The sequence below is a fragment of the Narcine bancroftii genome, chromosome 14 (genome assembly GCF_036971445.1).
Source record: "Narcine bancroftii isolate sNarBan1 chromosome 14, sNarBan1.hap1, whole genome shotgun sequence".
NCBI classification, from domain to species: Eukaryota; Metazoa; Chordata; class Chondrichthyes; order Torpediniformes; family Narcinidae; genus Narcine; species Narcine bancroftii.
The window spans coordinates 10,396,572-10,424,274 of NC_091482.1; the positions used below are offsets into that span (position 1 = coordinate 10,396,572).

The window sequence follows — 27,703 nt, forward strand, 5'->3', positions numbered from 1 at the left end:
GGAGGAAATGGTGGTGTGATCTCTGTTCTAGTGTTCAGAATGCTGAGAGATGTGGATAACATGAAGGCCGTAAGTTTTCTTACCTCAAATTGAGCTGCAAAAAATTAGAGAGAGAAAAAAGATTCGTCCCAGCACAACAGATTCTTATTTGCAATTAATATTGTCAATTTATTCTTTTCAAACAAATAAATAACTTCTTGAAGATTGTGGACACAAGAATGATAAGGCATCTCCTGAAACACTACAGTGCATTCTGTAAAATGCATGTTTGGCTCTGAATGAAGGTTACATTGTTCGCTCAATTATGTTTCAAGTTTTAGCTGTGGCTATTCAGGAGATTAAATAAACTGGAGAAAGCTCGTATGATCAACTGAGCCAAATATACTTTAATGACATGGATCCTCAATGACTTCAAATAGAAAACACCCATCAAGTTGGTGTATGAAGGAGCGAACGTTAATGATCAATCAAAAATATTTAAAATTCTATAAGGGCTTGTAAAGATGAATAGAAAAAGACTAGCAGCATTGGTCTGTGAATCAGTAACAACGTGAAGATGTGGGATTAGTGTTCAGATTTGCCGAATTTAACAAAGAGCCCACACTTCACTGCCTGAAATTCCCCGAGAGAACTTCAAAGAAGAAAAAGTTCCTTACAGACAGTGCAGGATTTGAACCCCAGTCCCAATCGTTGGTGCTGTAAAGGCATTGCGCTAATCGCTCTGCCTACCGTGCTGCCCCACTCAAGAGAATAATGTGAACAAGTACATTTTATAATTGTTGAAATTTTTCCCTATCAAACTAATTTTACTTTCATTCGGAGTAAGAATCCCCATTACAAGCTTTGCTTGTGAGTATCTTCAAACACATTTAGGAGCTGTATCTGATTCTGTGCATGAAGACAGCAGATGTTCAAGCACTATTGGGAGTACAGACATCTTAGTGATAGTAGTTCACCAAGGAACAAATGATCGCATCTTATGGGCTTAATACTGATATTCTAAAACCCCTGGTATCTGGTACCTATGGGGATTGGAAGATGCCAAATAAATGAATTTTCCATTTGCTTGAGATTGAGTGCTGCGTGGATTGGTGAGATGCACCAATTTTAAACCCATATTTTTTATCTATTTTTTTCTGCAATTCTTTTTCTGGTTTCTTGAATTCTGGGGTTTTACTATATTCAGTTAAGAAAGTTTTTTTATTTATATATCACTAATAAATTTTTGAAGTACAATAATAAATGAATTTATACTATTAACCATTTATCTATTCTGTGAATGTTTTAGTAGTCTATTATTAGAGCGTAAATTTTAAATTGAGACATACTGCAAGATAACCGGCGATTTCAACCCATGAGCCCATGCCACTCAATTGCATCCAATTAACCTACAATGTTTTGAATGGTGGGAGGAAACCGGAGACCCCGAAGGAAGTCCATGAAGACACGGGAAGAACGTACAAACTCCTTACAGACAATGCGGGATTCGAACCCTGCTCCCAATCACTGGAGCTGTAACGGTGTTGTGCCGCCCACGTTGTTATGATTACTGAAGGTTAAGAGATAATTGCCTAGAAATTGAAGGATGCCTATTTAAGCATGTTCATTGGGTACTCCATGGACATTGCTGTCAAATGTCTTGCTCTAGAGCCAGTTGCAGCAAGATTCTCTTCTACTTGTATTCTTAAGGGCAATTCGATTGCCTGCTTTTCCACCATTGATAGGCGAGGTTAGAATGATGGAGAGGGCAGCAAATTGGCAGTGGGAGACTGGGAGCTCGGGAACACTGTGTGTTGTGAATGCCTGCTTCTGAATGAGCGACCGTCACCATTTGCAGGTCCTAAAGGTTGATGCAAAATCCCAGAACTGGCATCCAGGCGTGCACTGCAAGTACAGGTAGAAGCAAATACAAATTCATAGAGTATATTCATTTGATTACAGGCAGCTCCTGAGCTATGTAAGTGTTCCCATACCTGACAACTGCCCACAAGCCCCAGTTTCTCTGTTATGTCTGTTTCTATAGGAACCCATTGTATCAAAAACACACAGAAATGCTGGAGAAACTCAGCTAGTCTTGCAGCAATGTCCATAATAGAAGGTATAAGCAAAAAGCAGGCAGGTGCCTCAACATAGACTGGGAGAGAAAGGGGGAGGAGTCCAGACCAACGAACAATGGATGTGATAAGGGGAAAGGTGAGAATTGATTTTGGATCTGGGAAAGGGAAAAAAGAGAAAGAAAAAATGAAGACAGGAGGACGAAGATGGGGAGGGAACCCATATTGAATTGCTCTACATAATGTTTTCATTGAACCAAACACTGCCTATAATGGAACTAAAAGTGACCCTGTCGTGAGTAGAAACATTTTATTATTTTCATTACTAGCTTGAAATGATTTAAAAATGCATGGTAGATTTCCATAAATAAGGTCATCCAATACCCAGGGAAACCTGCAATATGAAATATAAAAATATTGTTACCACAGAAATAGTAATCATAAAACTCTTTTCCATTGGCACTTTGTCCCGGGAATGAACCGGGACAGGGTCCAGTGGAAAAAAAAACTATCAGCACGCCAGCATCAAATAACACCATTTCATACCAGGGATGAACCACCTCGACCCCAACTCATATCCCCAGCGTTTGCTGATGCCGGCGTACTGATTAAACCAGTGGAAAAGGCACAGCAGAAAGTTGCCCATTTCCAGTTGAAGGTGGAACACTCCGATCCCCGGTGGTGAATTGTGTCCCAGTTAATGACACAAAGGGCTCCTTATCCTGGGACACTGCACAGCCAATTAACTGGGATGCCAGTGGAAAATGGGCTATAAATCACAATGTGCAGCTAAGATGGATTAGTGGGAATAAGCACCCTGGCATGGATTGGGGTTGGGACAGCTTGGCGTGGATTGGGGCTGGGACAGCCTGGCAGGGATTGGGACTGGGACAGCCTGGTGGGGATTGGGGTGAGAGTATCCTGGTGTGGATTGGAGTGAGAGCATCCTGGTGTGGATTGGGGTTGGGACATCCTGGTGTGGATTTGGGTGAGAGCATCCTGGCATGGATTGGGGTAGGAGCATCCTGGTGTGGATTGGGGTTGAGATATCCTGGTGTGATTCGGGTGAGAGCATCCTGGCATGGATTGGGGTAGGAGCATCCTGGTGTGGATTGGGGTTGAGACATCCTGGCATGGATTGGGGTGAGAGCATCCTGATGTGGATTAGAGTTCGGGTAACTTTAAAGGAAACAGAGTAGCACAGATGGTGAAGCTGCTGCCTCACTGCTCCACTGACTTGGGTTTAATGTTGACCTCTGGTGAGATCTCTGCAGTTTGCACATTCTCCTTGTAACTGCATGGTTTCCTCTCAGTTTCCAAACACACTCAAGTGCATTGGTAGGTTAATTTGCCGCTGTAAATTGCCCCCGATTGGTAGACGTAGAGTACTTTTTGTGTATTGGGAGTGGGAAAAGATGAGTTGATGGTAATTAAGAGAGAATAAAATGGATTAGGGTAGGATTAGTGAAAGTATTGGTGATTGATGCTGATTCATGTGTCAAAGAGCTTGTTATGACTCTAACCTGGCAAAGATTAGCTTGTTATGACTCTAACCTGGCAAAGATTAGGATTCCAGCCTAGGTTGGGGATATATCTATGGGCAACAGAGCATGCCCCTCTTATGTTTGTCCTTCTCAATACCTGCATTTATGAGTTTCACTTAATGAACACTTGGATCTGGCCCACATCTTAATTGCCTCAGCTAATTCCACTCGCCTTTATGTACCCGATTGGGGAAACACTAGATTTCAGGCTCAATGTCCATTTGTTTGTATTGGAGAAGTAGTCTTGCTTGGTAATTTAGGGGCTGGCTTTGAGGCTGGGAGCAATTATGCTCACATTTATGTTTCCTAATTTATTAAGGTTAGGATTCACCTGGGGTTTCTTGGTATGGATTAGAGTTTGTTCAGCAGGGTTTTGGATGATCTCAGGTTTTATAGAACAAACGTTCCTTGGATCATGGTCCAGAGGTTGAAGAAGGTTCTCACAGATGATCAGATTAGGTGCGTACAGAACTACCCTATGATATGGATGATGTGTATGATACGGTTGATCCAGAAGGTGGATAAAACGAATGTCTGCCAAAGGTACAATCACTCTTTTGGAAGATTTGCCTAACTATTCATTTCTAACCTTCAGTAATCCTTTTTGTCACTTTTTGCAGAGAAGAGTGTTTGTAAACCATTATGACATAATAACTTGCTCCTTGTTGATGTATTAGAATGGCTAGCAAACTGAGCTTTGCTAAGAGTTTTAGTTGTGCCATAAACTGGAGCTGTCTGAGTGTGTACCTTTGGCCAGTTGAAAAATCTAAAGCCCATTGTGAGGTACAGTAAAATCCCTGTTATCTGGAATTCAAGCAACCAGCAGCCTTAAGCAACTGATTTTAAGTAGAAAATAAATAGGTAAAAAAATACAAAAGTTTAAAATTGTCACCTCTAGCAGTTAGTTCACCAATCACGCAACATACAATCTCAAGCAACTGGAAAATTCACTTATCTAGCATCTACCAATCCCCATAGGTGCCGGATACTGGGGGTTTTACTGTATTACTGGAAAATGGAAGGAGACCAGAACACTTCAGTTGGTACAATCAATCAAGGAGTGTAATACATTTTCTCTGTGGCAGCTCACCCCACGCTGCAGGTGACCTGCACCAGTAGTCGCGGTCGAGTCCGCAGTCAGAGACATTCTTGGGAGCGCTAAGTGTGGGGCAAAACAACGGACAGGAAGCTGACGTCACTTCCACAAGCACTGAGACCAGCGTGAACCTTTTTTAAGCGCGCGAGTTCGTATCAGTAAATATGTTGGTTTGAAACTCTACTCGACCCAGCCGATAGCCACAACTCAATAAAACCAATGGTCTTAGCTCTCGTATCAACACTGCCAATGCAGACAAGGGAATGGTCTTGGCTGTGCAAATTACTGACCTGGCTGACCTGCATCACTGTGCTACAAAGAACACAGAGAGGAATTATTATTCCTGGATCATCAGTAATACTTTCTGGGTGTTGCACCAAATATATTAGCAATCAATAAATCACTGACAGCTATCGCACAGACATACACCCAGAATAGGCAGGAATAATTTTTCAGCTAATCTCACCACAGCGTTCAAAAGGCTGTTCAGAATTTCATTTGCAGCTTGAGACATTACCTGATGTCTGCGATAAGATTACAATGCATACATCACTCTCAGATATCCGGTGTCTTAAAGATATATTGGATAAAGCTGGTGAAGCAAGCATTCGGGTTCCCAACTTGCATCAGATGAGTCCATTACACGTCATTGGTTGACGTGACTAAACGTTCCTACCTTCAGAATCATCTCTGCGCGAGTCATGCCTTTGACAACAATCTTTGTGTAGCTCGCTGGAGCCTTGCGCACCACTTGTGAACCAATTGAAGGAAGATCAAGCAAAACGGTTTTGAGGGAATGAGTGTCCAGCAGAAGCTGTGAAATAAATATTATATAATTAGTGGGATATTTCTATTTTAGTTTATTTCACCAAGTTGTTTGCTATAATTGAGCATCTTCAGTACAGAGTTTCAAACTAAAGCAAAAAAAAAAGGTGCTTTTTGGAATGTGGGGGCAGGAGGTTATTAAGGGAATACCAGAAGTGAATGTGTTCAGTGTTTCTGCACATTGCACCACTTCAAATTTTTGCATAAAACTATTACAGAAAAACATTTCTGCCACGATTCTGTGATAGACTGAATATATTAAAAGCTCTAACCCCAAGTAATGCATTGAAATTGCAACCTCACTGCTCAATAATCAATAGTGCCCTCAGTCCTCTGCACAAGGCGAGCATTCACGAACCTCGGGTTCTCAAGAGAGGGTACTAGCAAAACAGAACCAGCTCCTGTTGTAAAGCTGAATCGGCTTGATTGGACTAAAGCCAATAGCATCAATTGCTAATGTAGTCCTTTTGGTCTGTTGACATGCAAGGCATTATTTAATCTTTTCTTATTGAGAAATCACAGAAAAAGAAATCAAAGTTTCAGTAAGTTTACAATTCTTTATGTGATTACATTACGGGAACACATTCATCTTTACTGTTTGGATATCCTGCACTTCATCTCAATGTAGTTAGACAGGCAGCATTGTGGAGAGGATTACACAAAGTAGATTGCTTTTCCATTAATTTTTAAACATTTTTAAAATTTAGACATACAGCATGGTAACAGACCATTTTGGCCCACGTCTGTGCTGCCCAATTAACATCCAATTAACTTACACCCCTGGTACGTTTTGAACAGGTACATAATGTTACATAAACTGATCAGCGTAGAACTGCAGTGAAATTTGTCGCTCACTCTTTGCAGAATGCAGATTTGTTAAGGGTGTGTGGAGAAGGTCCTCTGATATTACGGCCTGTTCCCAGAGACACACAGAGTCAGACTTTCAGAACTACTGCAAGATCATCAACTTATTGAAAGACACACTTTGGTCTTCCAGAACATTGAGATGCCGGTGAGGGAATACCGCCAACTGACACACTGCTGGCTGCAGGAGTACATGCTGAGGGAAGCACTGAGGCTTGGCGCAGCCAACACAAAGGCACTGTGGGACTTATCCACAGTCTAGAGTCCTCCCATTAACAGGGCCTGAGGGGCTGAGATCGAGGGGAAATCAATCAAACAACAGAAGGGGGGGGGGGTATAACAACAAGGTGCCACAGTGGTGGCAATGGTGTAAATAGAAATGAATATAACAATGTACAGTGATGGAAATGTACTGTATGGATATGAACCTAAATATGGTTCATATTTTTTTACCAATAATTTATCATGAATAAAGTCTATTTTTGGTAGCCTACTTGTCATTACAGGTGTCTTCTTAAGAGATTCATTTTATTTGCTTGTACTACTTATGCAGTAGCAAATTCTAAGCCTTAACAATTCTTTGATTTCTTCTGTTCTCTGGATTAATTAGTCCCCGCTTTTCATTTGTGACACATGTTTATAACTTTTACACCACACTTACTTGACATCTGCCCTTTCAAATGCTTCATAATTGTAAAGACCTCTATCAGGTAAATCCTTGGACTTCTTTTTCTAAAAAGTGAAGCTTATTTGGTACAAAAGGATTGTAGAAACACTAGAGAGATTCTATTATCAGCCATTAAATGGTCACATCCAAATCCTCCTTTCTGCCCTCTATCCGAGCAACATTTAATAATATCTAACTTTAGAGATAACATTTTCTATGTCCACTTGCAACTATATCAGATGACAATTATTGAAGTGTGACTACAGAATTGAGTTTAGCTGCAGAGGGAGAATATGTTTGGACGTACGTCGAGTTTTGCTGGCTCCTGTTCCACCCTCTGTGCCTTACTGAATTTCAGTCACAGTGGGTGACACACTTGCTGCATTTTATACGTGCCAAACCTACTTATGTCCAACATTTTATTCAACATGAAGCTGGTATGTATTTTAGAAAACCATCTAATATGGAAAGGCCATTTGGGCTGCTCTTCCCACATCCCTGATTTTTCCTTATTACACATTTGCCTCAAAAATAGATAAATAAATACTAAGAAAGTCCTCAGAAAATAAAGACCAAACTAATTAAGTAATAATATTAAAATTTAATCACTTTACACCATACCAGTTTTATTCTGCAGTAGCCACATTAGCATGGTAGAGATCATTAATGTTTAAATTAATCAGAATCACACTGATGTTTCGGATGATTATTACATCTAACATAGAAAAAAAAAACTGAATCCCGGTTTCATTTGTGGCTCGTTATTTTTTCTAACTATTTCTGCAGCTTCTTTTCAAAACAACCAACTTACTTTAACATTATCCAAATTTCCTAATACTTTTAAGATCTGGATCACTTCACCTGTTAACATTTTTTTCTCTAATAAAACTGGTACATGTTTTTGGATCACTCAGCATAACTTTGAGATAACATCCCAGATTCATCATCATATTTCTCTCAAGTGAAAATTCAATTTATAATTGTGCTATTTATTTTAAATGCGGTGAGAAAAATTTGGCAGCAATTTAAATCTTGATTCTGCAAAGCAGAAATCATTTGCGACCATGCAAATTTTAGTTGTGCAGGCAGCTACACCAACCACCACTCAGCTTCTTGATGCAGGGATTCAAAATCCACGACCGGATTGACCTGCAGAGTTCTCTTCCCACAATAGGGGGAGCTAAATGAGTCCCCATAATCACATAATAAGCATCTATTTGTTCTGACATTATAATCCATCTTGCCATCGTTTAGCACAAAATCTTTTATTTATTGTAAACAGATATACTGTATATATAAAGTTCAATTAGGCAACTAGATTTTTTGGCTCTCACAATTTGATTGCACATTAAAATGATCCAAGTTTTCTTTGGCTTCTATTTTTAGCATCAAAATTGCCAAATCCTTGGACAACAGCAATATGACAACACTTTATGCATTATTTGAAAATGTCATATTGCCCCCTCTATAAATTTCAATTGGAAAATCAAGCTGTTATTATGCTGTAGGTAGAAGTATCCTGACTGGAGGGAAGAAAACACATTAGATGTTATCTCCCTTAAGACTCAGGTGACCTTCGATGTTACAACATAGTGTAGGTTCGTGGTAAACAACCCAGGAACAACGTCCAGGAAAAGTAACTGGTTCGGACTGGGTGGTAACCTGGGGCTGAATTCAATTCAGTTGTAGACCCCCAGCATCTTTCCAGGGCACCAAACTAAGCGCAGCCCATGGAAGAAACAAAAAGAAGAAAAGTTAAATTCACAGACTTGTGTCAACAGCAGAAGGAATGCTAGTATGCAGACTGCTCAGTCGACAGAGTCTGGTCATGAGGGTATAAAATTGTGGAGCTAGTACATTCCTATGCAGGTCAACTGGTATTAGTTGGCCGAGAAGTTGATACCAAATAAATGTGACACCAACAGATCCTGCAGTCTGCCAGACAATATTTGCCTCGGGCTGCTGGGCACTTGATATTTTATAGGTTCCACACACAAAGAACCTTAATTTTTTTCTGGACACAACATTAAAAAATGTCAGTAAATGGGTAGGTGCTATTGAGCATACCTCTCCTACCTTAATTGACTGTAATCTTTGGTAAACAAGTTACTGACACATATTTGAAATTCCAATACTTTGTGGCACTGAAATACCCGTGCTAGCTTAGTGTACATTCTTTTCATTATCTCCATTCTTATGCCATTAAATCAGTGTGGTGTATTTTGGTAAATTGCATACGTCTTATTTAAGAGCATTAAATCTTCAGTGGGAACCGAACCATTTATCTTACTCTGGGATTAGTTATTCAATGCAAATGTGCCTATTTGTATCTGTAACTCAAAGAAAAGCATTAACATTAATGTTGCTAAGAAAGTGGCTCAAAAAGTAGAGACTGATACGGCTCCGCTCACCAATGCCAAGTGCATGGACTCCGTGAAAGCAACTGGTCATTTATCAAGCTCCATTAGCTTTAATACAGCTGACCTAGCGTGTGTTTCTTTTATATTTCTTTTCATCTCTATCCCTATCTAAACCATATGACGAACATTTCTTTAATATTCTGCAAATTATTTTTTTTTAGATATCCTTTGGCTTGGCTTCGCGGACGAAGATTTATGGAGGGGGTAAAAAGTCCACGTCAGCTGCAGGCTCGTTTGTGGCTGACCAGTCCGATGCGGGACAGGCAGACACGATTGCAGCGGTTGCAAGGGAAAATTGGTTGGTTGGGGTTGGGTGTTGGGTTTTTCCTCCTTTGCCTTTTGTCAGTGAGGTGGGCTCTGCGGTCTTCTTCAAAGGAGGCTGCTGCCCGCCAAACTGTGAGGCGCCAAGATGCACGGTTTGAGGCGTTATCAGCCCACTGGCGGTGGTCAATGTGGCAGGCACCAAGAGATTTCTTTAGGCAGTCCTTGTACCTTTTCTTTGGTGCACCTCTGTCACGGTGGCCAGTGGAGAGCTCGCCATATAATACGATATACAGTACGGTAAAAGGCCCTTCCAGCCCAGACAAGCCTGCGGCCCCGAATACACCAATTGGCCTGTACGTTTTTGAAGGGTGGGAGGGAACCTGAGTGCCCAGTGGAAACTCACCCAGACACGGGGAGAATGTACTGACAGTGCCTGGTTCGAACCCGGGTCACTGGCGCAGTAGTAGCTAACTGCCTCGCTAACCAGGCCGCCCGAAATGATATGGTGGAAAAAAAACCTACTTAAATTGGGTGCTGAAGAAAGGTAACACAGCATAGTGATGAAGTTAAAGTATCGTGTGAGATTAACATCGTATAGTGGTCAAGATCTCTGAAATGAAACTGAAAATGCTAAAGATGCTCACCTGGTCAGGAAGCATCTGCAGTGAGAGATGGGGTTAACAATTCAGGTTAATGACTTCAGGACTGGTTAGTGGTTAAGTTACAGGAATAGTTATGCAATGCATAAACTATTAATCAAGACCCATGAGTTTGAATGCACCAAGGCACCTGAGGAATTTAATTTCAAATAATTAAAAATTAATGGTGATCGTGAAATTAGAAGATTTCCTCCATCATATATCCTTTGGATTTACCAAGATCTTTCAGAGAAGGAAACCTCCTGTTATCCACAGAAGTGACTGACCCTAGGTGAGACTATAAGATCAGAAGACATAAAAGAAGAAATAGGCTATTCAACTATTTGAGTCTGCCCCACTATTTTATCACAAGCTGATCCATTTTCGCACTGCCCAGTTTTCTTCCATGACCTGGCTAACCAAGAACACATCAATCTCTGCCTTAAATACACTCAATGACTTACCACCCTCTGGCTAAAGAAATTCCTCTGAATCTCAGTTCTAAGCAGACACCCTTCAATCCTGAAGTTGTGCCCTCTTGTCCAAGTCTCTCCCACCATGGAGAAATGATCTTCCTGCATCTACTCTGTCCATGCCTTTCAATATTCAAAATGTTTCAATAAGATCCCCCTCATTCTCATAAATTCCAATGAGTAAAGGCCAAGAGCTGTCAAACACTCCTCACTCCTGTGGAGCACCCACAAGGCAGTGTTCTTAGCCCCCTACTCTACTCACTTTATTTACACCTATGACTACGTAGCTCAGTATGACAATACCACCATCTACACATTTGCTGATATACCACTGTAGTGGCTTGTATAAAGGATGGGATTTGTCAGTATACAGGATAGAGAATGAAAACTTGGCTGGATGGCGCACCAACAACAACCTTGCACTCAATGTCACCAAAACTAAGGAGCTGATTGTTGACTTCAGGAAAGGAAAGCCAGAGGTGTACAATCCAGTGATCACTGGGGGAATCAGAGGTGGAGAGGGTGAGCAAATTTAGATTCTTGGGAGTCACTATCTCAGAGGATCTTTCCTGGACCCAACATACCAATGGCATTGTGAAGAAAGCACGTCAGCGCCTCTACTTCCTCAGGAGCTTATGGAGATTTGTTACGACACCAGAAACCCTGGCAAATTTCTATAGAGGTGTGGTAGAAAGTGTGCTGACCAGCTGCATCACGGTCTGGTATGGAAACACCAATACACCTGAGCGTAAGGCCCTCCAAAACGTAGTGGACCACAACCCAGGACATCACAGGCAAAACCCTCCCCACTATTGAGTACATCTACAGGGAACCCTGTGTTGGAGGACAACAGCAGTCATCAGAGACCCTCAACTCCCAGCACACGCTCTGTTCTCGCTGCTGCCATCAGGAAAGAGGTCTCGGTGCCACAAGACTCACACCACCAGGTTCAGGAACAGCTGCTACCCCTCCATCATCAAACTCCTCAACCACAAACTCAATCAGGGACTCATTTAAGGACTCTTACTTGTGTACTTTTGTTCTCTCTGTATTGCACAGTTTGTTTTCATTTGTTATCTGTTTACAGTTCTTTCTTTACATGGACATGCACTACCAATTAGTGGTCATTCTGCTGGGCCTGCAGAAAAAAGGAATCTCAGGGTTGTATGTGATGTCATATATGTACACTGAAAATCTAAAATTATATGATAACCTTTCCGTTCCCTCAGAAAAGGTGCACCAAGATACTAGATGCAGACATGATCAAGGGCAGATAATAAATGGTACGGGATGGATGGGCACAGTCCTGCACGAACATTTGAAGAGCCCTCCCACCCCTTGGGAATTTGGTAGAACTCCAGGTCTACGCTGCCGCATTTCCCGGTCCATGTCAGTGAAGGCAGCCTACCGCTCTTTGTTCTGCACTTTGCTGAGTAAGCGTCTTCCCACAAACTCTCCCTCCCTTTCCCAAGGAGGAAAACCTCAAAACCTCATCTGAACTTCTTTTACTCCCAAAGAATTAAAAAAAACTAACTGACATTTAAAAAAATTGTTTACAGTTTTGTTCATTCATCCATCGTTACTCCATAAAACTAAATATTCAATATCAAATCTTCTGACAAGAAGAGAACAATTATCATGGTCACTTTAAGATTATAGGAGTGTATGAAACATTTAATTTAATTTTATAGCAGAAAGATGAAACATACTTTCCCCCTCTTCATGGAAAGTACAAGGTTCAAATGGCCTTTAAAAGCTCAGCTGGAAGCTGCACATTTATTCAACCAGTGTATTTATCCCGAAAGTGAAACTTACACAAAGAAGAAGAAAAAAATGAGCCTTTGACAAAACACCTTACCATTAATGGAGTTAATTAAGTCAGGAAAGCTGACAGCCAATCTGTGGAGAAAAAGATCCCTGAAAAATAATGACTATCGAGTTTTAAACATTGGGTAATTGTTCGCCAGGAAGAACCTCTCTACTTCCCTTCGAGGGATATTTTGTTAGAGGGCAGAAAGGTTGTATGTAATAATTCAATGGAAAGATGGACCTCTTAACAGTGAGGTACATCTGGATCTGGATACTGCTTGGGAAATAAGAATCTGGTTTAACACTAGAGTGGGATTCAACCCACAACCTTCCCACTATTACCTGAATTGAAAAGGACAGATTTTCATTTTCAGTGAGGCCAAACATTGCACGTTGACAGATTAGTCAAAGGCATGCTTCACATTGATATTGGTAAAAGCACAACGCTGGAGAATCTCAGGAGGTCGAACAATAGCAAAGATAAAGATACAGAACCAGTGTGTTGAGCTTGAGGAAGGTGCTTGAACAAAATGGTGGGGGAGGAGAGGAGGATCAAGGGGAGGAGCACAAATCATGGTGTGCCTGGAGGCGAAGGAGGTTGGGGGAAGTAAGTCCTAAATGAATACTTTGCTTCAGTATTCACCAGAGAAAAGGGCCTTGTTCAGAATAGAACAAGCTTGTGTACTGGACCATGCTGAGATCAAGAAATAGGAAGTGCTGGATCTTCTCAAAAACATTGATAAGTCCCTGAGGCCAGATGAGATATACCACAGGTTGGTGTGGGAAGGGAGGAAAGAGATGGCTGGGGCTTTAGCGATGATCTTTGCATCCTCCTTGGCCACAGGGGAAGTGTCAGAGAATTGGAGAATTGCAATTTACTTCAATCACAGTATCTGCAGACTTTGGTTTTACTTCACATTAATATCACATGGGATACATTGCACAATGGTTGGCCAAACTGAAGCAACTCATTTGAATTTACTGGATAGGGTGAAAATCTTAGGCAATTTATCTTAAATTTTTTTGATACCTTTGCTTAGATCTTTTCATTTCAACAAATAATCAGAACAAAAGTCAAGAGAAATTATCTTAGAATTTTCTGACAATACTAAATTAGGAGCATGTCGAACTGTAAGGAAAAGCAGAGGAGATCGGTGAAAATAATAAAGATCAGTAGAAGGAAACTGCAGTTTAAATTGGATGAGTGTGGAAAAAGTATATTTTGAAGTGGAAAGTAGCAGATCATAAATGCTGAGATGGATATCCTTAGGTGCAGGAATTTAAATATTGAATACAAGTGCAGCTCACAGGATTTTATAAGTAAATATTCTAGCTTTAGTGTATAGCAGAGAGGATCACTGGAGTCTCCCTCCCCTCCATCGGCGTGATTTTACCAGGATAATTTTCTGATAAGGACGCACAAAATCATTGCGGACCCCTTCTAATCTGCCCACAGCATCTTTCAGCTGGAAAGAGATACAGGATATCAGACGCCAGCACCACCAGGCTGGGGAACGGTTTCTTCCCACGGGCCGTGAGAATGCTGAACGACCAAAGGAATAGCTCACACTAACCATCCAAGGAACAGTATTTATTTATTTGTATATATGAATACTGATCGTGCATGAAGATCTACCGGGACCAATGCCTGAAGAGGGCGCACAAAATCAGTGAACCGGTGCGGACTCGAAAGGCCAACATGGCCTGTTTCCGCTCCGTAAATGATTATATGGTTATATGTATTGTTTGCCTGAATGTGTGTTATATCTGGTTGCGTCTCTGCACCGCGGATCGGAGAACACTGTTTCATCGGGTTGTACTTATGCAATCAGGCGACAATTAATTTGACTTGATATACAGTTGTGAATTCACAAAATATAGACAAATACCTTGAGATAAAAGAAGAAAACCTTAAGCAGATTATACAACATCTGTGCAAGGTAAACAGATTTACCTTAAGTCACAGTTGAAATCTACGCAAAAGATACAATAAAGTTGTCACTGTTGGAAATAATGCAATCAAATAAAACATATAATCTTTTTCAAACTCAAAAAGCATACAGGGGTTCCAAGGCAGAGAACCACCTTCATTGCTCTGTATCCTTACTATGTCTTCTGAGTCAGTCCCTTTTAACTTTCCCATGTAGTGTCCAGTGTGGCTCTGCTCGATGTGTGCTACCATTTAACACATACAACCAAGTTATTTCTAACTTTTCACCACAGGTTTTGCACTTTTTTTCTCTCAGGCAGCCTTTTCCAAACAGACTCTGTGAGCCCAAGGTCCACTTTTCAACTGCAAGGTGCTGTGCTACAACTTCTAAAATGCATTAAATTTGCAAAATAAAGATTTTAAAATTGTTTTTATGATTTGGAGTGGAGAAATTAAGTTTCTTTTTAAGAGAATGTTTCGTAAAACTGTGCAAGGTTATGAAGCAACAGATTTCCAATAATTACAAAGGGCATAACCTTGGGAACCCTAAAAGGTTAGAAATGTTTTTTTAAATGTTGAGCGGTAACTAGAATGAAAAGTGTTTTTACCATAAGTTTTGCAGATTCACAGAGTGGTTACAGCAGTCAAGGAGCTCATTCTTCCCATCAAATTTGTACTGGCTCTACCTGAGAGCAGAGTACCTCTTCCCAATAGCTGTGCAATTTATTTTATTTGAAACATGCAGCATAAAAATCAATGAAAAATGAAATATATTGGAAAGCAGAAGTACAAAAGTTGCAGGAATTGTGACATGGAGAAGTAAGTCATGTTGAAGAACTCACCACTGAATGACGATTCAAGTCCCTTCAGTGTTTTGATTTCTAAGATTTGGTATTCATTCTTTTTAAATATAATAATATTCAAGTTAGTACCTCATAAATACATCCTGATAAAATCTCTGCAGAGCAATCCACTTATTGAATCTGGCAAATGTTAACATGTCATTTTGTTTGCTTGCTTTGCAGCCAAGGTATTCACCTTGTGGTTCTTCAACCGACTGCTAAAAATTACTTCAAGGAAAGAGGTTTGAGATCAAAGCTGGAGGTTGGCTCGAAACAGGTTGTGGGAAACTACCCTTGCATCTTTTAACCCTCCCGTGATTGATAGCTTTACTTAATTGTGAAAGATACTCTTTGATGTCCTCCGTCTCTGGGGGTGGTGGGCAGGGTTGATTACCCAGACAGATATTTATTTTGCGGCCACTTGACGATTCAGCCACTTTCCACGTACGGTGGCCTTTGTAGATTCTGGCCATATTGAAAATCACATACAAACTTTCCATGCATGCGCAGGTCCTAGAGTCAGCATTGTTAGATGAACGGGTCTTCTTTAATTGTTTTGCATGTTTGAGAATTCAAGTGGTGTGATCTGTTAGAATCTGCCAGGTTGGTGGAGGCCCACTTTTTCATTTAAGGCACAGAATGATTATTCCTTCCTGATATTGCACCACTGTTTCAAGATCAGAACGGTTTGCCATTCAGAGAAAAAGCTACCCCTGACAGGTTCCCACTTGATTTGGAGTGACAGCCACACACAAATTATTTAGCCCCTGTGATGTGTTATGTTGGCCAGCCTGTTCACAAAGAAGGGTACTTAATTTGCAGTAGCTGATCTCTCAAAACGCATGTCATCTTTTGCACAATCATTGCAGACAGGTTGAGTGAAGACACTGTGGTCTAAGAGCATTGTATATCAAGATACAGTGAAAGGCCCATTTAAGAGTCTGATCACAGTAGGTAAAAAACCTGTTCCTGAATCCAGAGGTTCATCTTTTATAGCTCATGCATTTTCTGACTGACACAAGGTGTGGATTGGGTCCTTTAAATATGCTGGCTGCTTCCGCAAGACAGTGGGAGGTATAGATGGGCCCAATGGACAAAAGGATGGTTTGTGTGATAGTTGGAATTGCGTTCGCAGTCCTCTTCAGTTTCTTGCAGTCTTGGGCAGACAAGTTCCCATAACAAACTATGATGCATCTGGACAAATTTAAATTTTAAACTTAATTTCAGCATGGTAACAGGCCATTTTGGTCCATGAGTTTGTGTTGCCAAATTTATACCCAATCAACCTACAACCCCTGGAATGTTTTGAACGATGAGAGGAAACCGTTGGGTTTGAGGCACGCCCTTCTAGTTAAAAATGCTTGGGAACAGCATTTAAGTCTTACATTATCTCACAAAGTTTGGGATCTAATTTTTAAGTTGGTTCATACTATATCCTTATGTGCCCGTCATTGCTTATGTCTAAAGTTAAATGATCTCGTATCTATTCAGATGTAAAGCCTTTAAGAGAGAAGAGGCTGTTTTAATTCATATGTTTGGACATGTCCTTGATTTGAAAAATACTGGAGGGAGGTATTTCAAACTCTATCTTTAATTCTTGAAGAAAATTTGGAACCTAATTCTCGGGTTGCTCTTTTTTGGTCCAATTGGAGAAGATGATATTCCTCTAACTCCAATTCAATGTCGTATTCTATCTTTCGGCTGGATGTGCAATATTGTCCAGATGGAAGGATGTTGCCCCCCCCCACTCATGCTCAATGGCTCAGGGACATCATGTCTGTTTAAATTTAGTTAAGGTATGTTATTCAATTAATAATTTAAATATAAAGTTTCAAATGTTGTGGGGACCGTTCCTGAATTACTTTCTTAATCCCTAGACATAATATTTTTGAAAATTGTTATATTTGCCTTTTTATTGTATGTACAAAGCATATTATATTCTTTAGTCATACAGCTTGGGTTAGGGAATAAGATTGAGAATCACGCTGTTCGTGGAAAAATCTTTTTTTTCTCTTTTTGTTATAATTTTGAATTATGGTCTATATGTGCTTTATAGCTTGATGAGTTATCAAATCTGTCATTGTCATTAACATTGTGTACTCCATTATTGTTTTGTACATGCATGTTTTTTTTACAAATTAAATTAATAAAAATATTTAAAAAGAAAACACATCAACTATCATATAAAACTCTCCACCATCAGGGTTAGGTTTTTTAAAAGTATGAACTCCCAAGATTTCATTAACATTCATTTCATTATTGAGGTATAGAAAATCAGAGCAGGTCATTCACCCGTTTCCTGCGATTTATAAGAAGATGAACTTTATACCAGTGTGAATTCAAGGCTCATGTATCAATGGCTCTTGAAATTAAATCAACAGGATTGTAACACTGTATTCAGAATTCTCCACTAAAATAATGCAAGTAGCTGTCCTTAAACAACTGTAGCTGAAGTCAGCAGCTGAGAGGATGAAAATCTATTCTCTACCACACTCTCCATACAAAGGATGTTGCTGTTATGTACAGAGTAATCAACAAGTAGGCAGTGCTGTCTATAATGGACTAAACAGCTGTATCTATAGGCCATAGGAAGCCATTTTTGGTGAAACACATCATGGCAGATATTTAGCCATTTCGGCCCGATTGGATTTGTTCAACGTGTCACATCCGCGGAGCCTTACGCAACTATTCACTCTCTTAAAAACAAATATGCATTCCAGAGCTCAGATGATAATTAGCAGAGACAATGGTCTTCATTGAGATGGCTTAAACTTCCTTTGAATGCGCTCTTTCACATCCATCTGTGTCCACAGGCTTCCATCTCCCTCCGTGGTCCGAATCTGAAGCTACAAGCACGTGGAGGGAAACAGGTGGTCCTGAACTAATAGGCAGAAATAAAACTAATATTTATTGTTTTCTTAAATGGAATGTTGCAAAGAACAGCTAGAAAAGAAGAGGCCAGCGACATGATCTGTCCAGAACACACTGGAATGGAAACAATAGTTTAGTTGGTTCTCTTTTTCACTCTGAGATTCACAAGATGGAATGGTCACAAACTGTATTTCAACAAAGCACTGTAGATTCTCATTTTCTGTACATCTATGCATGGTTATGCTTATATATTGAACACGATCCATAAAATTAAAGTAGTTTGCTTTTGGCTGAGTGGACTGAAGAACAATCCCTATTAACATTCACTTAGTAAACCAACATCATTACTTTGGCAGAAACACAAAAGCGCAGCTGCTGTGATTGTAATAAAAGCACAAAATTGCTGGAGGAACTCAGCAAGTCACACAGCGTACATTGGAGGTAAAGACATATGACCAACGTTGGCACTTTCGTATTTTTACATTTTTCATTACTTTGGCAAAGTAGTTTTACCTACCGGATCCAGATTTGAATCCAAACAAGACTGATGAAATTAAAATACATCTTCTCTCCCTTTCAGTTAGAATGGATCATTTGAAATAAAGTGCAGCCCAGGCGTATCCCAGTTTCTAATATATACAATAGCAAAGCAAGTTCCTGAACTCTATCATCTGTGACCCATCTTACTGAGGTAGGCCAACTGAAAAGTCCAAGTGCCCTAGAACACATTTTCCTGCTCTGAATCAAGCATTCTCTTCACTTTTTATTTCACATTTTCATCATCTGCATTTTAAAAAATCTTCACGAGTTTTTACCTGCTCTGATCCCACCATATTGACTGATTTATCTGCTCTGCTCCCACCGTGGTCCAGAGATGCACTGGTACCACCACACCCATTGACTAACTTCTCTGCTGCTATCACATCAATTGGCTTACTGCTCAGCTACCACCGTACAGATTGGTTTACTGCTCAGCTACCGTCACACAGATTGGCTTACCTGCTCCGCTCCGACCATACTGATTGGCTTGCACTTGAAAAGGTGGTTGATGAACTTTGGAATGAAGGAGCTGTGCAAACAAGAAAATTAAGGATTACCTTCTGAAGCCAAAAGGTACAGCAAGGATAAAATGCATACTTCACTATTGGAAAGAGCTGACTCCTTGATAACACTGCACTGTTTTGGAAGAACACTGCATTGGGCCATGGAGAAAAATAAATAGAGGTTCAGAACCACAGCCCCCTCAGTCACACACAACTGTCACTGAACACTCCAATGGCCAAAATAAAGAATTCTGAATCAGAATCGGTATCCTCAAAATTAAGAATCAAGATCCATAATCAGCAATATTCAGGATCAGTGGGTCTAAGCCACCGACTTTTACTTACCATCAACCATCTGTAACAAATCCATAGAATACCTGAGTGGAAGGTGCCAGGGTGCATAGGCAAGTTTGAGGCCCTTCCCATGTTTGTTTTGCATTTTGTGGGCAAATCTTTCGAGAATTTTTGGTTTTTTTTACATCAAATTTACAACCTCGTTTGACGTGCTAATTGTTCATTACAGTAGAAGTCTGACTGCTCTGGGTTTGAGTTAGGTCCGGATTTTTGGTTTTTCCAGATTCTCAGGCAGTACTTTTAAAATTCAAATTTAAGGAGGAACAGAGGAGAGATGAACAGGTAAAATGTTGATAGTTTATTAATTAGCAAATAGAGCATGCTTTATTTAGCAAAACGAGCAGTTTAAAAAAAAAGTCAACACTTGACAAAAAAGCGTGGTCACTTGCTGCCGCTGTGCACCTGTGGCGCTTACGCAAGCAAGAGCCCATTAAATTTAAAAAGTTTGAGAGATTTCAAAAAGTCCAGATTCTCAGGTGGTGTGGATTTCTGGCTTTTACTGTACAACAGTAGTATTGGCCTTCACTTTTAATGAACCCACTGTCCATCAATGGATGGTGGACTCGAGGTTGAGAATGCTACTATGAAGCAAATGAGAACAAAGAATCTCATTAGTTGCTTAAAAGGTGCTGGAAGGTGAAATAGTAAATCGGGCAGAAACCAATTTTAATTGAGACATACAGCACGGTAAGAGGCCATTTTGGCCCATGAGCCCAGGCCGCCGAACGTACGCCTAATTAACCCACAACTCCATATGTTTCAAACAGTAGGAGGAGACTGGAGCCCCTGGAGAAAACCCATGGAGTCGTGGGGGGGAAGAAAGTACAAACTCCTTACAGATAGCGCAGGATTGGAACCACAGTCCCAATCATTGTAAAGCCATTTTGCTAACCAACGTGTCACCATTTGCATGAGGTTAGTGGAACTCAATGTCAGAAGCATTATTTCTACACTGCATGACAGAAGAGATCCAAGGTCAAGAAACAGATTTGATGGCTGCCTTCCCATAAACAATCCAGAGTGCTTGACAATATTTCACAGGAGCAAAATTGAGAGTGTCCTCTCTAGGTGCGTCATTGCATGGCATGGTAGCTGCAAAGCTTTGGATCAGAAATCAATACAGAGGATCATAAAAATGGCCAAGAGGATCTCTACAATCTTTTTTTTCCTTTTATTGATGACATTTTCTGTGAGTATTACTGAAATAGGGCACAAAGAATTACTGAGGGCCCTTTCAAAGTTTAGATTTATTGTCAAGAGTGCATACATAACATCACATACAACCCTGAGATTCTTTTTCCCGCGGGCCAGGCAGAATTTCTACTTAACAGTAGTGCGAAAAGTGCACTCAAGAAAAGATACATATACAAAAGAAAGAAATTTAAACAAACTGTGTGCAATACAGAACATAAATATTCATTAATAAATAATGTGCGAGTCCATCCAGCACATAGTATCTTTGACCCACTACCATCAGAAAGGTTGCACAGGAGCCTCAAAATCGCATCTGCCAGACTGGGAAATAGCTTCTTCCTGCAGACTGTGAGATTGAAGAATAATATGCAGTAACCAAGTAAATCATCCCCAAATGTTTATATATATATATTTTAAACTATATCTTTATGTATCTGTATGATTATTATGTACCATGTGTTGTGGGTGCACCAGGATCCGGAGAAACACATTTTCATCTGGTTGTATATACAGTCAAATGATAATAAACTTGAACTTGATATATAACAGAAGCAACAAAAAAACTCCAAATGAAGAACCTGTCATAGAATTTATATATATAAATATATATATATATATATATATATATATGATAATTTTTTTTTTAATGACATATACATGAATGGCTGCACATGACAACACCATTATTTAATCCAGGCTGGTGGAATTAATTTTACTAACATAATTTGTGGCTAAAAATCCTTCACTTACTGAATTATTCTGGAGAAATAGTCCTGCTTTATAGGTAAAATACTTGTATCTCTTCCTCATCTCTTCCTCAATGCTTCAATGATGCTATTTTGAGTGACCTGGCTTTGATCACTGCACAATTATCTATCTCCAACATATTGGCTGGCATTGAGTTCTCAATAAGCACCATGTGACAAACAGTACCTAAGTTGAAGGAAGGAGAAGGAAAGAAAAGAATGGACTCAGTAGAATTTCTGGTGTAATTTTGTTGAATGACAACATTGTCTGACTGGCTTAATGCAACCTAGATTGTATACCTAAAATGGACGAGGGGGGGGGGGTGGGGGGGGTGGTTTGGGAGGAAAGGAGGGGGGGAGAAAAAGTCACTGTATATGTGTGAAAAAGAAATAGTGTATATCATGGCTAATGTGATTTATGGTGTGAAAAATAAAAAAATTAAAAAAATAAAAATAAAAAAATAAGCACCATGTGGCTTTTGAGACTAATCCATTTCCAGGACTCACAGATTGTCGTGGTGGAAGTCAGAAACATCCAAAATCCAGCAATAATACTTTTGGGCCATAAACATTATTAATCTGCGAAGCAGAAACATTACTTACACTGACACGCAGAGGTCAGGATGAAGATGATGAATTATAGAATCAAGGTGTGAAAACTAAAATTCTACAAATAAAGTGTCATCAACAAAATAAAATGTATTTTTCCCAGAAGATTCATTTAATTATAATCAATAATATGCTGCTTGGATTACCCTGAATTCTTCCAGCAATCACTAAATCAGGTGATGTTCCAGGATTATAAAAGAAAACTAATTATCCACAGCTTTGAGCTCAGAACATGAGGGTCCTATTGTGAAATCTTAAATGTCAATAAATGTTCTCAGTAAAAACGATAGGTTGATGCAAGAAATCTGGTTAATTAATGTCCTTCATTGAGGAAATCTTCCATTCACATTTGATCCACCAACATGCATCTCCAGAGCCTCCCTACATGGTCAACCCTTTGAAATAACCTTGCAAGCAGTTATCAGCGCAAGGGGTAATTTGTCTTGGCACCATGGGTAATAGATATGGCCTTGCCCGTGGTGTCCACAGGCAGATAAATGAACAAATAAAAGGAACAAGGGTCTTTAAATGGGGACGAGCCAAAAAGTCATCTTTCTCCATGCAAATGTACAGCAGTAGGATTCACAAAATTTATACAGCAAGAAAGACAGCTGTCAAGTCCAAGATACAATCTAATTTATTCTACCACATTGAAATAGCAAAGTAAAAATGTTGGTTGACTGCTCCAATTGTTGATTCATTCACACACACAATGCGAAGGAAGAGGAAGAAGTTAACTAGCGTTTGGAGAAACTAAATGGAGTGAATACTCTGAAGGGTTAAGCTTATAATTGCTGGATAAAAATAAGTGAGGGTGATGTTCAAATTCAAAGAGAGCACGGGGCAAGAAGGTACGTATAAACGGAGAATTTCGTGGATTGGGGTGGCTCTGGAGTTTTAATTACATCCTGCAGTTGACATCAGCAAAAAAATGTAAAAATTATCTGCAACTATCACCTCAAATGTCCCAAAAGCCAACAGTGCTTTTATTAATCCTCAGAACAACAATTAAACAAGAAAGCCAAGGTTAACTAGTTCATCAGATATCCCGAGGGGAACAGGTTTCGCTGTGTCTCTCTTCAACTAGGGATCGAGTAGGCCTCAATGTACTAGCAGCAGAGGACCTCAAGGTCAACAGGATTTGTAAATACTCTAAGTAGGAGATTACAGACTTAAGACTAGTCTATTTCTGCCACACATTGCTCAGTGGTAACACATCTTTAACCCCATTATCACTTTAGCAGCACATATGTGCAAGATCGCATGTCAAAACAAAAAAAATTTAAAACATAATAGGCTAGTTGATACTCCGTGGAATTGCTCATTTGTGAATCAGATGATAGGGTGCTAAAGCAGCAGGAGGATTGCTCAATTAAAGTTAAGTGGGACATCAATGAAAATTATGCTGTGGATGGATGAACTTCGGACATAATTAACAGTAAGTGTGGTTCTGGGTTCTCTGATCTTTCTTCTTAAAATTTGCTTGATCATGGCCTGGCAATGGAAGTCTTTGTGAACTTAATTGTTCCTCACAGTGAATGGCTTTATTCACAAAGCATGGAAAATGTAAACTGAAAGGAAAATAAAAAGTCCTCCCTTTGGGAGTTAGTGGGCAGCAGTTGAGGGGGTAGGAACCAGGCTCCAGATCTGCACCAGTCTTTCATCTTCAAAGCCTGTTCTCAGCACAAGAACGGGCAGAAAAACAGAACTCAAAGAATCAAAATGATTGTTTGGTGGTTGGCTTGAACTTTTGAGGCCCATTGTTGATTCAAATAGCGTTGCCGGCTACTTCTGTACCAGAAGGAGCTGCTTGTTGCAGGGATCCTGATACTGGCAGGAATTAAATCAGGCAAAAAGTCACTGTACTGACATACATCTTTGTGAATACAAATCACTACGAGCATTCTACTTGTTTACAGTCCTTTTATTTTATGTGTGTTCATTGAGTACAGTTTTTTTTTCTGCACTACCACTTACGCCTGCAAGAAAAGGGAATTTTGGGGGTGTATGCGATGCCATGTATGTTCTCTGACCTTAACTGAACTCCACAACACTGCACACATTCAAACCCCTGCAACAAATTGAGTTGATCAACATGAGATTGAAAAGCGTTTAAAGCAAAAGATGATCCTGGGACTGAGTCCACCGAATCCCATGAGAAAATGGGATCAACTTTCATGAAGAATTTGAAGCATTCAGTTTCTTCCACTCATATCATGACGTCACAAGAAAATGCAAGCAGCACATCCATCTCTGTGATGCAGCCAGTATCTGGGTCCTGAGGTGGTGCAGGGAATCATCTCAGTGCTATTTAAACATGGTCCACTTTATAGGGAAAGGTTTGTGATCTGACTTTTAAATCTAAGGCAATCATTTTTTTCTTAAGCTTTCTACAATCAACTCTCATAATTAGAAAACTGAGTCAATAGCATAATGTGGTTAAATCATGGATCATTTCCATTGGAGATTTTGAAAGTATAGCATTGGGGGTTGATACAATTTCCACCGTTAACGAAAAGCTCACGATCTTGAGAAAACCAGAATCCCTAGTAAGTGCGAAAACTAACATGTTGTAACTGGCCTCCGAAACGGTGCTAAATATTCCAGACAGAATTCCCACTGCTGCTTGTCACCTGCCAGAGACTCTTTAACCTTAATATCAGAAGACAGGGTCAAACTTGTGTGCGATACCCTGTCATCAGATGTTCTGTTGAATTTCAGAGGTTGGTGTCCTGGGCCCTCTCAAATGGTGCATAAAAGCAGTGCATTTCCTGCCCAGGGCTCAATATAATAAGCCTTGTTACATTGATCAGAACCTGCCAGTAAGGGGTTTCAAATGAAATCCAGGATCTTGTCAGAATGAAAAATTAACCAGTAGTCCCACATTCACATTTTTGGGCTATTACATGGACCCTGGTACATGTGCAGTCAGCCTGTGTTTCAGTCATTCCAACCAACATGGGAAACCTAAAATAAGGCAGAAAACTGTCAATGCCCTCTTTTACCCAACTTCAATGGTGACAGCAAATCGAGATTGACCCTAGGACTTTAGCAGGTCATGATTTACCAATAGCAACCTGCAATTGTTTTACAACATAATTTGGAGATTAGTCTGTCAAAAAAAAATGTCACTAGGTCAAATAAAGTAGCATTAAGGCAGGCAAGTCACATAGAGAAGGAAAGGAAGAGGATGACAGGCTTCTGGAAGAAATTCCATGGCATTAATTCAAGATTCCTTTATTGTGTAATATTACATTTTCTGTAATATTATTTCTGTAGAGCAGGGAGCTAACAGCAGGCAGAATGAAATCTTGTGTAATATTACATTTTCTGTAATATTACACAAGATTTCCTTCTGCCTGCTGTTAGCTCCCTGCTCTACACACTATATACCTCTTTTCTTTGGCTTGGCTTCGCGGACGAAGATTTATGGAGGGGGGTAAAAAGTCCACGTCAGCTGCAGGCTTGTTTGTGGCTGACAAGTCCGATGCGGGACAGGCAGACACGATTGCAGCGGTTGCAAGGGAAAATTGGTTGGTTGGGGTTGGGTGTTGGGTTTTTCCTCCTTTGCCTTTTGTCAGTGAGGTGGGCTCTGCGGTCTTCTTCAAAGGAGGTTGCTGCCCGCCAAACTGTGAGGCGCCAAGATGCACGGTTTGAGGCGTTATCAGCCCACTGGCGGTGGTCAATGTGGCAGGCACCAAGAGATTTCTTTAGGCAGTCCTTGTACCTTTTCTTTGGTGCACCTCTGTCACGGTGGCCAGTGGAGAGCTCGCCATATAACACGATCTTGGGAAGGCGATGGTCCTCCATTCTGGAGACGTGACCCATCCAGCGCAGCTGGATCTTCAGCAGCGTGGACTCGATGCTGTCGACCTCTGCCATCTCGAGTACTTCGACGTTAGGGGTGTAAGCGCTCCAATGGATGTTGAGGATGGAGCGGAGACAACGCTGGTGGAAGCGTTCTAGGAGCCGTCGGTGGTGCCGGTAGAGGACCCATGATTCGGAGCCGAACAGGAGTGTGGGTATGACAACGGCTCTGTATACGCTTATCTTTGTGAGGTTTTTCAGTTGGTTGTTTTTCCAGACTCTTTTGTGTAGTCTTCCAAAGGCACTATTTGCCTTGGCGAGTCTGTTGTCTATCTCATTGTCGATCCTTGCATCTGATGAAATGGTGCAGCCGAGATAGGTAAACTGGTTGACCGTTTTGAGTTTTGTGTGCCCGATGGAGATGTGGGGGGGCTGGTAGTCATGGTGGGGAGCTGGCTGATGGAGGACCTCAGTTTTCTTCAGGCTGACTTCCAGGCCAAACATTTTGGCAGTTTCCGCAAAGCAGGACGTCAAGCGCTGAAGAGCTGGCTCTGAATGGGCAACTAAAGCGGCATCATCTGCAAAGAGTAGTTCTCGGACAAGTTTCTCTTGTGTCTTGGTGTGAGCTTGCAGGCGTCTCAGATTGAAGAGACTGCCATCCGTGCGGTACCGGATGTAAACAGCGTCTTCATTGTTGGGGTCTTTCATGGCTTGGTTCAGCATCATGCTGAAGAAGATTGAAAAGAGGGTTGGTGCGAGAACACAGCCTTGCTTCACGCCATTGTTAATGGAGAAGGGTTCAGAGAGCTCATTGCTGTATCTGACCCGACCTTGTTGGTTTTCGTCATATACCTATGACTTCACAAATTCACTGACAATATCATGGTAGTGAATTGTATAAAAAGGGGCAACGTGTCAGTATAAAGGAGGGAGATTGAAAACTTGGCTGAATGGTGCACCAACAACAACCTTGCACTCAATGTCACCATAGCCAAGGAGCTGATTGTTGATTTCAGGAAGAGGGAAAAAACTACAGGTGTACGATCCGGTGATTATTGAAGGATCAGAGGTGGAGAAGATGACCAAATTTAAGTTCTTAGAAGTCACTGTCTCGGAGGATTGCTCTTGGATCCAACACACACATGGTATCTTGAAGAAAGCACGTCAGCACCTCTACTTCCTCAGGAGATTGCAGAAGTTTGGTATGACACCAGAAACGCCGGCAAATTTTTATAGACACAGCACACACTCTGTTCTCACTGCTACCATCAGGAAAGCGGTAGAGGTGCCACAGAACTTGCACCGCCAGGTTCAGGAACTGCTGCTCCCCCTCCACCATCAGACTCCTCAACAACAAACTCAATCAGGGACTCATTTAAGGACACTTAATTTTGCATTTATTGTTTTTTTTTCTCTCTGTATTGCACAGTTTGTTTACATTTCTTTATTTGTGTACATTGAGTCAGTTTTTTTTGTACTGCGAATAAGTGCCAATTTTCCCACACCCATAGAAAAAAAGAATCTCGGTTGTATGTGACGTCATGAATGAACTCTGACAATAAATCTGAAAATCAGAAATCAGAAAGAGCCACCATGAAAGAAGTCCCTTCTGAATGTCCATGCCTCTAGCGCTCCCGCAGCTTCTGTAACAGC

The 27,703-nt window shown here is 40.6% G+C and overlaps 1 protein-coding gene across 5 annotated transcripts in view; it reads right to left on the reverse strand.

Moving 5' to 3' along the window:
- vps53 (VPS53 subunit of GARP complex) overlaps positions 1-27,703 on the reverse strand; it is a 300,014-nt gene that overhangs the window by 32,016 nt on the left and 240,295 nt on the right. For all 5 annotated transcript variants that reach the window (XM_069912009.1, XM_069912007.1, XM_069912008.1 and 2 more), the window contains 2 exons: positions 19,297-19,366; positions 5,371-5,508 (listed from right to left, as the gene is read on the reverse strand). In XM_069912009.1, coding sequence (XP_069768110.1) covers positions 5,371-5,508; positions 19,297-19,366 — 208 coding nt within the window. The remainder of the gene's footprint in view (positions 1-5,370; positions 5,509-19,296; positions 19,367-27,703) is intronic.